Below are 12,717 nucleotides of genomic sequence, written 5' to 3'. Positions count from 1 at the left end.
AGTGTTTTGAATTGTTCACCCCAAGTGAGTTAAAGTGGATTCAGGCCCAGCCCTTGCCCTCAGGGTACAATACCTCTCTCATTCAGATTCTTCCTTTTTGCAAAGGAAGAAAAAACATTAAAAGGCAGAAGTCTTTCTGGTTCACAAATTCTCTGAGTTTCTTCTCTAAAACTACTGAAGACTATCATACGAGGAGACTTGACTTTGTGTGGAAGGGCACACAATATACAGAGGAGGTATCATAGAATTGTATACTTGAAACCTATATAATTTTATTAACGAATGTCACCCAAATACATTTAATTAAAAAATAAAACTACTGAAGAAATAGCAAATGAAATTGTGCTACTTGCTAGCTTCCAGTTCAGAAGATACTGACAATAAAACTTCATTTATTTAGAATATTGTTAGGAAATTAGATATTCTGTATGCATGGATTTACCAAATAAATAATGTTTATGAAGTAAGGTGCCAAACATTTTTATCTCTGAAAAGAAATTAATTAAAAGACATTTACTAGCTTTTTTTTAGCAAGGGTCCATTAAAGTGATTTGATTTAACCTTTTAGTAGTAGCTCAGGGTCTTCATTAACCCATTAGTTCATACTCTATAAAACAGGGTGGTTTTACAGCAAAAAAACCCCCCAATTTTCAAAAAGTTGGGTATATTGAGATATAATTTACATGTAATAAAATTCACCCTTTTTAGTATACAGTTCTGAAAAATGCTTTTAGTGATGTAACCACTTCTTCAATCAAGATAAAGACCAGTTCCATCATTTCCCATATTTCTTTGTCCTTCATTTAGGAAGAATAAGTCAACCCCTACCTTTCCCTTACCCACAGGCATAAATACCAGTGATGCCACTGACACTACTGAGGAATCCTGTGTTTGACCTAAAATACAAATCATACACTATGGCCCACTACCTGTTTTTGTAAAGTTTTACTGGAACACAGCATGCCCGTTTATTTACTTATTACCTATGGCTGCTTTCATGTTATGACAGCGAAGTTGAGGAGCTGCCACGGACACCTGCAAAGCCTAATACAGGAAAAGTTTGCTGACTTCTGTTGTAGACTACAGTATTATGGTTTTCCTCTTAGCACCTTTTTTTCACCTTAAAATATGCTACCACTTCTTAAAGCACCTGTGTATAGCAAACTTCCAATTTGCTTTTTCAGCTACTATTCTGCTCTGATTTGATGCTAATATGGACCTACTATAGACTCTTAAGGGCAACTGACTTTCTGACATTCATACTCCTCACTTTTTAGATAACAGATAGTTAAGATGGTTAAAAGTTGGCTGAGTTAAATGCTACATTGAGATAACGAAGATAGATGACATTGTACTGATGTTTAAAATTCTATCACTCAAAAAATTAAAATTACCCCTTCTAGAGTGTTCTAAAATTCCACTGTGGGCCCTTTGTATTTTACACAAATAATACTAGTTCTCAAGAAGTCAATTTACTAGGAGGATGCTTTCCTTAAGGCACAATTGTGCTGCTTTCTGAGCATATTAGTGTTGATTAGTGCCTTCTTTTAAAAAGACACCACTAGCATATAACATAGTTTGTAGAAATTACATTGCATGCTGTGTTAGAGCTTAAAGAAAATCAAAGCACCTCAGTGGCTAACGTTTTTAACTTAGAGCAATGAAAAAGAATTGGTAATTACCTGGCAAGGAATTGCACCACCCCATTCTTGCTGAACAATGTTGCAAACACCAACTAATGCAGACTCTAAGCAGGTTTTATCGTAATCATCCATATTACTTAATGCTTCCTAATTGAATAAAAGATAAAACTGCTCATTTTAATTTGTTATCAGAAAACAACATAAACTGTTAAAAGCATGCATGTTACATAGGGGACATTGTTTCTAAGAGTCCCAAAGCATAGGTTCTTAAAAACAGTAAACAGACTTCCTCAACTATAAAGGATAATGAAAAGAGGTTCCCTTCATTCTGTCCTCTTTATCAGGTGAGAGTGAACAGCCGACCAAGTTCATCTCTTTCTAAGTGGACCTTGAAGGAAATAATTAAAATGAAGCACTTTTAAATACATTACAAAAATGCCAACATTTATTGAGAACTAACTATATCCTAAATACCATTCTAGGCACTTTACATGCATTTACTCATTACAACACCCTACCCATTTTTTAAAAAAGAATAATTATTTATTTTTAGAGCGAGAGGGAGAGAGAAACATCAATGCGAGAGAGCAACATCGATAGGCTGCCTCCTGCATGCCCCCCACCGTGGATTAAGTCCATAACCTGGGCATGTGCCCTTGACCAGGAATCTAACTGGCAACTTCCTAGTGCATGGGGTGACTCCCAACAAACTGACCTACACTGGCCAGGGCTTAACCTATTTTTTAAAACGAGGAAACTAAGGTACAGAATAATTAGGTAACTTTCCCAGGTCTCATGCCTAGAAAGCTTTGGAGTCACTTAGAAAAAGTTAGATAAAAAAGAACGATTTAACAAAATTTTATTATTTACACTTTAAAAATCAAACTACACTGATCCTGGATTTCTAAACTGCTTAGCAATTATTAAACTATTCAATTTAATTTCACAAACACTTATTGGCTGTTCACTATGGGTAAGGCACTGTGCTAGGCTTTGTTGGAAATATTAATGAACCTTAGGGAATGGGCCACTACATCCTGAGAATTCCAGGAAACTAAGAGAAGAAAATAAGGCAACAACTCCCAGCTCTAACTCATAACCCTACCAAAGACATAAAACCTACTGGTTGTGAATCCTTGTTTTATAGCTATACTTAGATATTATACCCATAGACTTATCATTCAATAATTCCAAGTTCTAAATATTCAGTACAATATGATTACACTTTTTGCTCCCTATCAATTTGGACCTTGTACATACAATAACTCATTCCTTTTCATACCTGTAGGGTGTTATAATCTCTTGTGAAGGGAACCATCAGCTCCCAGAGTGATGAAAAAACCACCAGGGCTGTAAACTCAAGCTTGTAATTCGTGGCCATGTGCTCAAACAGCATTGTCAACCCGTGGGCTGCTAGGTGCTTGCGCTGATATTCCTCAGACCCCTCAACAGACACAGGTCGGGTCATGGAAAGGGATACGTCCATTACCACCACTGTTGGCATGATGAAAATGAGCCCAATGTTCCCAATCAGAATGCAGATAGACAGCTATAAATAGAAAAATGCTGTAGAAAATAAATATGGTTAGGTTATATGTCATGGAGAGCACAAAGTCTTTTCCCCCCCCACCATAATTTTTAACCAAACTTTCCAGAAATGAGTGAAGGCGAATTCCATTTAAGTTGAGGTGAGGGCAAATCTAGAGAATTCAGTGGGAGGGAAGCAAGCAAGCAATCACCCACTAAATGGCTATAAATCAAGAATGGCCTTAAGTATTTCTATTAAAAACACACACAAACACATTAAGTTCAGGTAGTCCTGGACTTTGACAGTTCCAAATTTTATAAAACTTAATATAACAAACACTCCTACATCCCCTCTCCAACACTTAATTTATTAAAGAACATTTCTATTTGTCATATTGTGGCTCTTTTTGACAACCAACCAGTCTTTTTGGGCACCATCACTATCTTAATTGATATAACAGTACAGTGCAAATGTTTAATTATCTTGTTACTTGGTGTCACCCCCCCCATCTTTTAATTAAAATGAATGCAAAATATAAAAATGAAAGAGCCAGTAAAACCATAATCCAAAATAGACAAAGCTGGAAATCATTAAGCATGACAAAAGCAAGACTATTAGCCTCAGCAGTATTCACTGAATGTAAACAGGCAACAGGGCTTTAAATGGGAAGGAAAAGAACAAAGTTAAAGAGTATGTATGACAGCTGGCATTATCTCATGAAACTGTATGAGTCAAAATGTAGAAGAAATGGAGAAAACAAAGAGTTCTTTAGAATTATGGATTGAGAATTAGCACAAAGAAAACATTTCTGGTCTCAAAAATAAAGAAAAAAGTTCACAGATACACAGACCTGCTCTTGGGAACACAGCTTGCTGTTACTCTATTATTAAGCAAACTATAGTCTAATGCAGGGGTGGGCAAACTTTTTGACTCGAGGGCCACAGTGGGTTCTTAAACTGGACAGGAGGGCCGGAACAAAAGCATGGATGGAGTGTTTGTGTGAACTAATATAAATTCAAAGTAAAGGAGCGGAGGGGAGAGCAAGAGAACCGGATAGAACAGCCGGATCCGGCCCGTGGGCCGTAGTTTGCCCACGGCTGGTCTAATGACACAATAAAATATCATATAAATAAATGACACATGTGGATATCAGAAACATTTATGTAAAGTATTAGTAACTGAGAAAAGCAAGTCACAGGATTGTATGTATACACTGATTACAACTTCATAAAAATCATATTGTACATATACAATTAGGGAAGACTCTGAATAGACATAAACAGGTTAGACATTTAATGTTCACTAATTTCTTTTTTGGAACTTACTTCAAAACACCTAACAGTGGCCAGACTGCTTGTTTTGGTACAATTTCCAACTGCAAATGTGTGATATTTTAAAAGTCCATGTGTAAATAGGCTGCAAGGGGTAAGGGGGCGGGCATGGACTCAGAATATATTGGTTCATGGAAACAATGTTATAAATGAGGGCCAGGGACTGAGTCAGGTAGGAAAAACCTCTTTAGCACATAATGAATGGCCTGAGATACATTTCAAATACAATAATGCCTCATGTATCTAATATCAATAAAGACTAAACTAGAGATATAAAGTACATTTCCAGACTTTAGAATTCTAAAATATTTAACCATTCTGATAGAAAAAATTAAATTGTGTATTCCTCTTAAACATTGTGTTAGATGTATAATTCACGTCTTATGATGACTTGACATCACCACTCTAAACACCAACAACTGCCCAACCAATTGCCACCCTGATGTTTTACTTATAATAGCATTCCCCCAAGTGTGTGATGCAGAACACTGTTCTGGAAGGGTCTTTCAAGAATAATGAGTTCAGGCCTTATTACAGAAGCTGAGTACTAGAGCAAAGAATCCAATTTAATTTGCTAACCCTGTGTTTCCCATTTAACCTTTCTTTATGTAATTACTGTTAAGGTCCCACAGAATAGTATAGTGGTTCCCAACCTTTTTTTTGGCCATGCCCCACCTAAGCATCTCTAAAATCATGATGCGCCCCCTGTGACATATAATTTTTATTATTCAAAAAGTGAACTCCTATTTATGTGGAGGAAGCCTAAAAGCCCATTAACTTGGTCTAAACAAGCTTCCAAAGAACATGGCATCCATGAAAAAGAAAAATAAAAGAACGAAAAGACAGTTTAAGTACTGAGGAAGAAATCACTAAGAAATTGTTAAAAAAATAATAAGTGATATGAAAAAATAGCAAATAAACTTTCAAAACATATAACAGAAAACTGAAATGCATAAATATGTGCAATATATATTTATATACTATATATGAGGCCCCTAGAACCATAAGAAATGCAAAAAATTCAGTTAATAACTCATTCTCGAATTGCCCCCCTTAAAAATAAAATTGCCACCCCTGTGGGGCATGTGCCCCTCGTTGGGAACCACTGGTATAGAACATACATGGAAACACTGCCTTGTGTTCAAGAAATCCAGGCTGTTGTGCTGTTTTGGTGCCTCCTCTTTATAATCAGCTTGCATTCCACTTTTTTTTCTCAGGAATCCTCCATAATCATCCTCCCTCTAATTTGCTGCTTCTTGGCCACAATGCTGGAGAGCCAGATAACCAAGTTTGTTTAAAACTGTGTCCAAAGTCGAAGTTACCAATTCTGAGAGCTTGAGGTTTCTTCTACTGTCAAACGCATCAGCTTAGGTGTGTCACACTTTTACTATTCTTTTTAAATTTTCTTTCTGGGTCTCAGCTGTGTCGTTCAAGTGAGGCCCTGTACAATGTTGGTTCAACTACATTACGTCAGAGAATACACCCAGTAAGGGTAGGGACCGAGTCAGACTTTGCCCCCCAATGTCTCCTCAGAGTCTATCACAGTCAGTGGCACATGGTAAGCACTTGGCAAATGTCTGATGACTAAGGAACTACCCCTAACTGCCATATATAACATTAATTCTTTGGCCAAGCACCTGATGAATTCGGACACCAGAAACACATTTCCTCTTCCTCATTCAAGCAGAGACACCAGCGACTCCTATGTCTCTGCCCACTTCCAGAGTTTATGCAGATCTCTGGCGGTCCCATTCATGCATGGAGGCCTTTATGTTATTGAAAGTTGGGGATCGCAGGGAGTAATGCCCTTGCCTCTTAGGAGAATGGGAGACAGGACAGAGTTAGATCAGGTATAAGAAAGCACTTCTGGCCCATGAAATCTGCTAAACACTGGAGTGGGTGACCATCACAGGCCGTCTTGCCTTCTCTGCACACACCTCTAGAGATGCCCTTCTCCTGACCCATGCATCTGTGTCCACCAGCAAACACACCTCCTTAACAATGGCAAAGTCGTGGGGAGCCAATTTAGTAACTCAGGTTGTAGTACAGAAGTAAAAGAACTGAGCGTTTTTAAGGATGGTTCACTCAAGCAGTTTAGGCCTGAAAAAGAGAAAACCCCTGCCCACCAGTCCGGCAATGTCGTGAGAGCCTGATGGATTCCTCTCGTGGGTGAGTCTCACCTGCAAGTCTCCCACCCCAGCCCCACACCTGTCCCCAAAGCAGCGTTTCCATACAACGCGCCAGACAAGTAGGGGTCTCGTTCTCAAGAACTGTCTACTCCTGATAATAGACCCTAGCCGCCAATTTGGCCTCAATGCCAGGCCTCCGTCAGTACACATTTATAATTCTTCTCTTAAGGTGACAATCTGCTTATGTATAAAGAATTGATTCTCAGCAGTTTAGCTCTCAAAGCGTGAGAAAGCGCGAGAGAGTGAGATCTGGAAGTCTCATGGGGGGGCGGGGGAGGGAGAGAGGGGGCGCCAAGGCCTGAGCCGAGGTCCGAAATCCTGGTGTTTGTGCGGAGTAGGCGACCCCGAGCCCCAGAAAGGGGGAGGCCGGGGGCAGGGCCCCGGAACCGGAGCCGCAGAGACCGCACGGAGGGACAGCAGGAATAGCGGGAAAGCCGGGCGCTGGCCCCACATTGTTCCCCACCCTTGACCACTGCTCCTACAGGTCCTACAAGCAACGAAGACACCCCCGCACCCCCAGCCTCTCCGACTCACCCGGCGCCCAACGCAGGCGCAGTCCGGCCGCATAAAGTTTCCGCCCGCGCGCCGCTGCCGGAACTATAGGGCCGCGCGACAAAGGGAACCCGGAGCGGGACTGTGCACGGGGAGGGGGCGGGGCTTCAGGGGCGGCGCGGCGAGGCGAGGCGCCGGCTCCGAGGCCGCTAGGGGGCGCGTTCTCCTCAGCGCGGTCCTCTGTCCTCGGTGCTGCGTGCGTGACGACCCTTCGCCTCACAGAACTCCAATTTCGCCGAGGCTGAGCTGTGTCCGCCCCTTCCCTCCCTCCTTGTCCATTCTCGGGCTCTTCCCCCATTTACCTCTGGCCTCTGGCCCACCTTCCCCTGGTTCCTGAAACTCTGTGACCCCTTCACTCTTGTGACTCCTCCTCACCCGGCTCCGTTGGTGCCACCAACCCAACCCTCTCTGACATTTGCGCCTCTTCTCCGTCACTCTTCAGACCCCTCCCTCAGATTCTCTGAACCGGGGGACAGCATCCTCTTCATACTCTTTTTAAACTGTAATTGCTGCCGGGGCAGTGCTCATACTAAGCACGCTGTGTATTTTTCTTAGCTGACCTGAGCCGATTTACATGGCGAGACTTTTCCTCTCGGTCTCCCCTGCACGTGGGTGGCTCTCTATCCCCCACCCCTTCTTTCAGGGAAGCAGCGGGAGAGTTCAGAATTTCTCATTATTTCCCGAAGGGAAGGGATGTGACCAAGAACTTGTGGGCAAGGGAATTGTCTCGCTCCCCATAATGTGATGGTGACTCAGCCATCAGGCCGCTGTTCTGTAGTTTCCTCTCATTTCCAAGGACTGATTTGTTATCTTCGTCCTGAAGCTTAAGTTTTCTGGTTTGCTGATGGGTGGTGAGGTCTTGGTGACCTAGTTCTTCTGCGTACAGGCTTGGGGAGACTAGGGAAGTCAAGGGCAAAGTATTACATCTGACAGCAAAAGGGAGCACTACCAAGAGGACTGCGTCACTTAGGGCAACTCGTGAGTGCTTTCGCTTTAAAATTCTTAGTGGAATCCCATTAAAGTCAGAAGGTTGTTCAGTGAATATAAAATCAGGGAACATCAGCACAAAGAGAAGGCCTTATTACTTTTTGATTTTTAAAATGTTTTTTATTGATTTCAGAGAGAGGAGAGAGAGCAACATCCATGATGAGAGAGAATCATCAATCGTCTGCCTCCTGTACGCCCCCTGTTGGCGATGGAGCCCGCCACCCAGGCACTTGCCCCCACTGGGAATGGAACGTCACCTCCTGGTTCCTAGGGCCATGCCCAGCCACTGAGCCACGCTGGCCTGGCTGGAAGGTCTTTCAAGCCTTAGCTGGCCAATGCATTTCTTTTTCCCCCCACTCAAGAGACCCTCATCATTTGCATATTTTTGCACACACATGAAAGAAAATCAAGAAACAACTTCTTTACAAAATCTATCATCCCCCCTTTTTTTTTTTTTTTTTTTAAATAAATCTTTATTCAGATTATTACAATTATTTCTCCTTTTTCCCCCCATAGCTCCCCTCCACCCCTTTCCCACCCCACCTTCTGCCCTTACCTCCCCCCCACTGTCCTCATCCATAGGTGTATGATTTTTGTCCATTCTCTTCATGAACCCCCCCATACCCCTTTCCCCCTGAGAATTATCAGCCCACTCCCTTTCTATGCCCCTGATTCTATTATATTCACCAGATTATTCTGCTCCTCAGGTTTTTAATTCACTTGATTTTTAGGTTGGCTTGTTGATAGATATGTATTTGTTGTTCATAATTTTTTCTCTTTACTTTTTTCTTCTTCCTCTTCTTTAAGAATACCTTTCAGCATTTCATATAGTACTGGTTTGGTGGTGATGAACTCCTTCAGCTTTTTCTTATCTGTGAAGCTCTTTATCTGCCCTTCAATTCTGAATGATAGCTTTGCTGGGTAGAGTAATCTTGGTTGTAGGTTCTTGCTATTCATCACATTGAAAATTTCTTGCCACTCCCGTCTGGCCTGCATAGTTTCTGTTGAGAAGTCAGCTGACAGTCGTATGGGTGCTCCCTTGTAGGTAATTAACTGTTTTTCTCTTGCTGCTTTTAATATTCTCTCTTTGTCTTTTGCTCTTGGCATTTTAATTATGATGTGTCTTGGTGTGGTCCTCTTTGGATTCCTTTTGTTTGGGGTTCTGTGGGCTTCCTGGACTTGTAGGTCTATTTCTTTCACCAGGTGGGGGAAGTTTTCGGTCATTATTTCTTCAAATAGGTTTTCAGTATCTTGCTCTCTCTCTTCTTCTGGCACCCCCATAATTCTGATGTTGGTACGCTTGAAGTTGTCCCAGAGTCTTCTTACATTATCTTCAACTTTTTGGATTTTTTTTTTTGCTTTTTGCTTTTTCGGTTGAGTGTTTTTTGCTTCTTTGTATTTCAATTCTTTGACTTGATTCTTGTGTTCCTCTATTCTGTTTCTGGGTCTCTGTATAATATTTTTTATTTCAGTCAGTGTATGTTTAATTTCTAGTTGGTCCTTTTTCATATCTTCGAGGGTCTCGTTATATTTATCGGCCTTTTCTAGGATATTCTTAAAAAGTCTTATAACGGTGGTTTTGAATTCTATATCCAGTCGTTTGTTTTCCTCCATTTCTTTCGTTTGTGATCTGATTCTTTGACCCCGCATTTTCACTGAATCCCTGAGTTGGTAAGGTAGATATTTGTGCTAGGTTTCCAATATGGCCCAGTGGGTCTGTTTCCCCAGTTAACCTGAGGTGGACACTCTTGGTGCACCCCTTTGTGGACTGTGTGTACAGCCTTGTTGTAATTAAGTCTTTATTGTTGTTGGTATCACTGGGAAGAATTGACCTCCGGGCCAGTTGGCTGTAAGGATCAGCTGTGTCTATGCTGGGAGAAGTTCGGTGCTGGAGACAGCCTTATAGGATTAGACTTGCCAAATTGCAATAGCCTCTGTGCTCAGCTTGGATGGGGTGGAGTCTCAGTCTTGGCTTCCTGTCAGCCCCGCCCCTGCACGCATGTGCGCTTTCAGTCCTCCGCCTTCCCCAGCTCGAGTCTCCGCCTGAGAGTCCAGACTCCCCCCACAAGAGCGTGGGTCCCCAGGGGCTCGCCTGGAACTGGGGTTCACTGCAGTCAGAACTGGGGCTCGGTGCAGTCAGAATCCTCTGACTCCCCTCCACTAGGGAAAGCCTGTGGCAACCCCCGCAGCCTTTGTGCGCACCGGCGCGGCGCGTGTGCGCACTTTCAGTCCTCCGCCTTCCCCGGCTCCTGAGTCTCCGCCCGAGAGTCCAGACTCCCCCTACAAGAGCGTGGGTCCCCAGGGGCTCGCCTGGAACCGGGGTTCACTGCAGTCAGAACTGGGGCTCAGTCAGGATCCTCTGACTCCCTTTCACTAGGGAAAGCCTATGGCTACCTCCGCAGCCTTTGTGCGCACTGGCCCGTGTGCGCCTTCAGACTTCTGCCTTTCCCAGCTCGCGGTCCGAGGCTTCCTTCCCCCTTCCGCCAGAGGAAGTCAGCCAAGCTCTCAGCCGCCCTTCCTCTCTGCGCGCACAAAGCCCCTTTGCCGTACCTCCAATTCTCTGTGAGCTTTTCTCCTTCCTTCTAGTTGTAGAATTTTCACTCAGCCTGCTTTCCTGTGGTTCTGGATGGTGTCCGTTCTGTCTTTTAGTTGTAGTTTTGAAATTGTTGTGCGAGGCAGCAGTTTAGGTGTTTACCTATGCCGCCATCTTGGTTTTCCCAGATCATCCCCCCTTTTTTTTCTGCTTTGAAACAGTGGGCATTGCCCCAGAAGCTTTGAAAGGCAGAGTGGTTTGGTCTTCAGTCTGGCAGAGTAGAGGTTAGCGACAGAAATACCACCCTGCTCACAGGGCCACATACTGGACTCAAGGGAGGCTCATATATTCAATCCTGCTAGGGCCCATATTGAAAATGTGGACTCCCAGACCATGCTGACTGAATGGGAATTTCATAATTTGGTGCCTGGAATCTTCATTGTTAATTCCCGGGATGATTTTTCATCCACAGAGGTGAAGGGTAAGGAATGAGTAAGTGAAGAAAAGGGGAAGAAAGTGGGTGGGGGGAAGCAGTAAGCCCATCTCCCTTTTCTTTTCTTCTTCCCCTTTCACTTTCCTGTACTCTCCTTTGCCCCGTGTCTTCCTTCCTGCCTCCTCTAGACCTTGCCCACTCCCAAATCGTGCTTCCAAGTTCCAGGCTGTCCCCTTTCTCCCAACCCTAAACCACATTCCACTCTTTTCACCAAAATGGATGTCTAAAGAAATAGTGTGACTCCTCTCTCTTCTTAAAATATTTTGTTACTGGAAAATTTCAAACATAAACACAAATAGGGGAAATAGCATAATAAATCCTCATGTATCCTTCACTCAGCTTCTACTGTCAACTCAATTCTCAATCTTATTTCATTTATACCTCTACCCACTTTCCCCAACATATTATTTTGATGCAGATTCTAGATCGGGTAACATTTTGCCCGTAAATATTTCAGTATGTAGCTCTAAAAGACAAGGGCTTATTTTTTAACTAATAAACTTTATTTTTAGAGCATTTTTAGGTTCATAGCAAAATGGAGTGGAAAGTACAGAGTTCCATATACTATGCACACACACACACACACACACACACACACACACACACACAGAGCCTTCTGCACTATCAACATCTCACACCAGAGTGATATACTTGTTATAAATCCATGAACCTACATTGACACACTATAACCCAAAGCCCTTGGTTTACCTTAGAGTTCACACTTGGTGTTACACATTCTACAGCTTTGACAAATTTATGATGACGTGTATCCACCATTACAGTATTAAACCGGAGTAGCTTCACTGCTCTAAAAATCCTTTGTACTCTGCCTTTTTAGCCCTCCCTCTCCCCTGACGTCTGACAACCACAGATCTTTTTATTGTCTCCATAGTTTTGTCTTTTTCAGAATGTAATATAGTTGGAATCATACAGTGTATAACCTTTTGAGATTGGCTTTTTTTGCTTAGTAATATGCATTTACGTTTCCTTCACGTCTGCTCGTGGCTTGATAGCTCATTTGTTTTTAGTACTAAATTATTGCACCTTGTGACTTGGGTTCCTTTTTCCATCTTTCTGGACCAGACTGAGACGGTGTTACATAGTTTGTGTGAGAAGGGAAGTAACTGGATCTTGTTCTGCCTGCAGGAGTCCAAGGGCAAGGATGTAACTAGCAGAGGTCAGCCCCTCTACCCAGGCTTCCAGCATTCAGAGTGACTTCAGGACACCCAGAGATGAAGAGAGCTCTGCCACAGTGGGTGGGCACCTCTGTGTGCTCTGGAGCGGAAGCTGGGAATCTTCTCACTGTCTTAGACCACTGGGGGGCGGGGGAGAGTAGGGCAGTGGGGAGGCTCTCGGGGATTACCTGCTCTTTCCGGTGAAAGTAATCAAAGCGGCATGCTATGCATGTACCTTGGGGGAAACTTCGTGGGGAGAAAGGAGTAACCAATAAGTATCAGGCAG

General features: G+C 42.9%; 1 protein-coding gene across 2 annotated transcripts in view; it reads right to left on the bottom strand.

The window, feature by feature from the left end:
* The window catches only part of INTS14 (integrator complex subunit 14), a 38,635-nt gene extending 31,357 nt beyond the window's left edge, over positions 1-7,278 (bottom strand). Inside the window, exons 1-3 of one of the 2 annotated variants that reach the window (XM_080658969.1) lie at positions 7,226-7,278; positions 2,926-3,209; positions 1,683-1,790 (exon numbers count right to left, since the gene is read on the bottom strand). In XM_080658969.1, coding sequence (XP_080515095.1) covers positions 1,683-1,790; positions 2,926-3,147 — 330 coding nt within the window. In that variant the 5' untranslated portion in view covers positions 3,148-3,209; positions 7,226-7,278. Of the gene's footprint in view, positions 1-1,682; positions 1,791-2,925; positions 3,210-5,623; positions 5,771-7,225 lie in introns of those variants that run through there. The other variant, XM_080658970.1, reaches the window with a different exon arrangement.
* Positions 7,279-12,717: the final 5,439 nt, after the last annotated feature.

Source organism: Plecotus auritus, assembly GCF_963455305.1.
Source record: "Plecotus auritus genome assembly, chromosome: 1".
In the NCBI taxonomy this organism is placed as follows: Eukaryota; Metazoa; Chordata; class Mammalia; order Chiroptera; family Vespertilionidae; genus Plecotus; species Plecotus auritus.
This window is presented reverse-complemented; position numbering and strand designations above follow the sequence as displayed.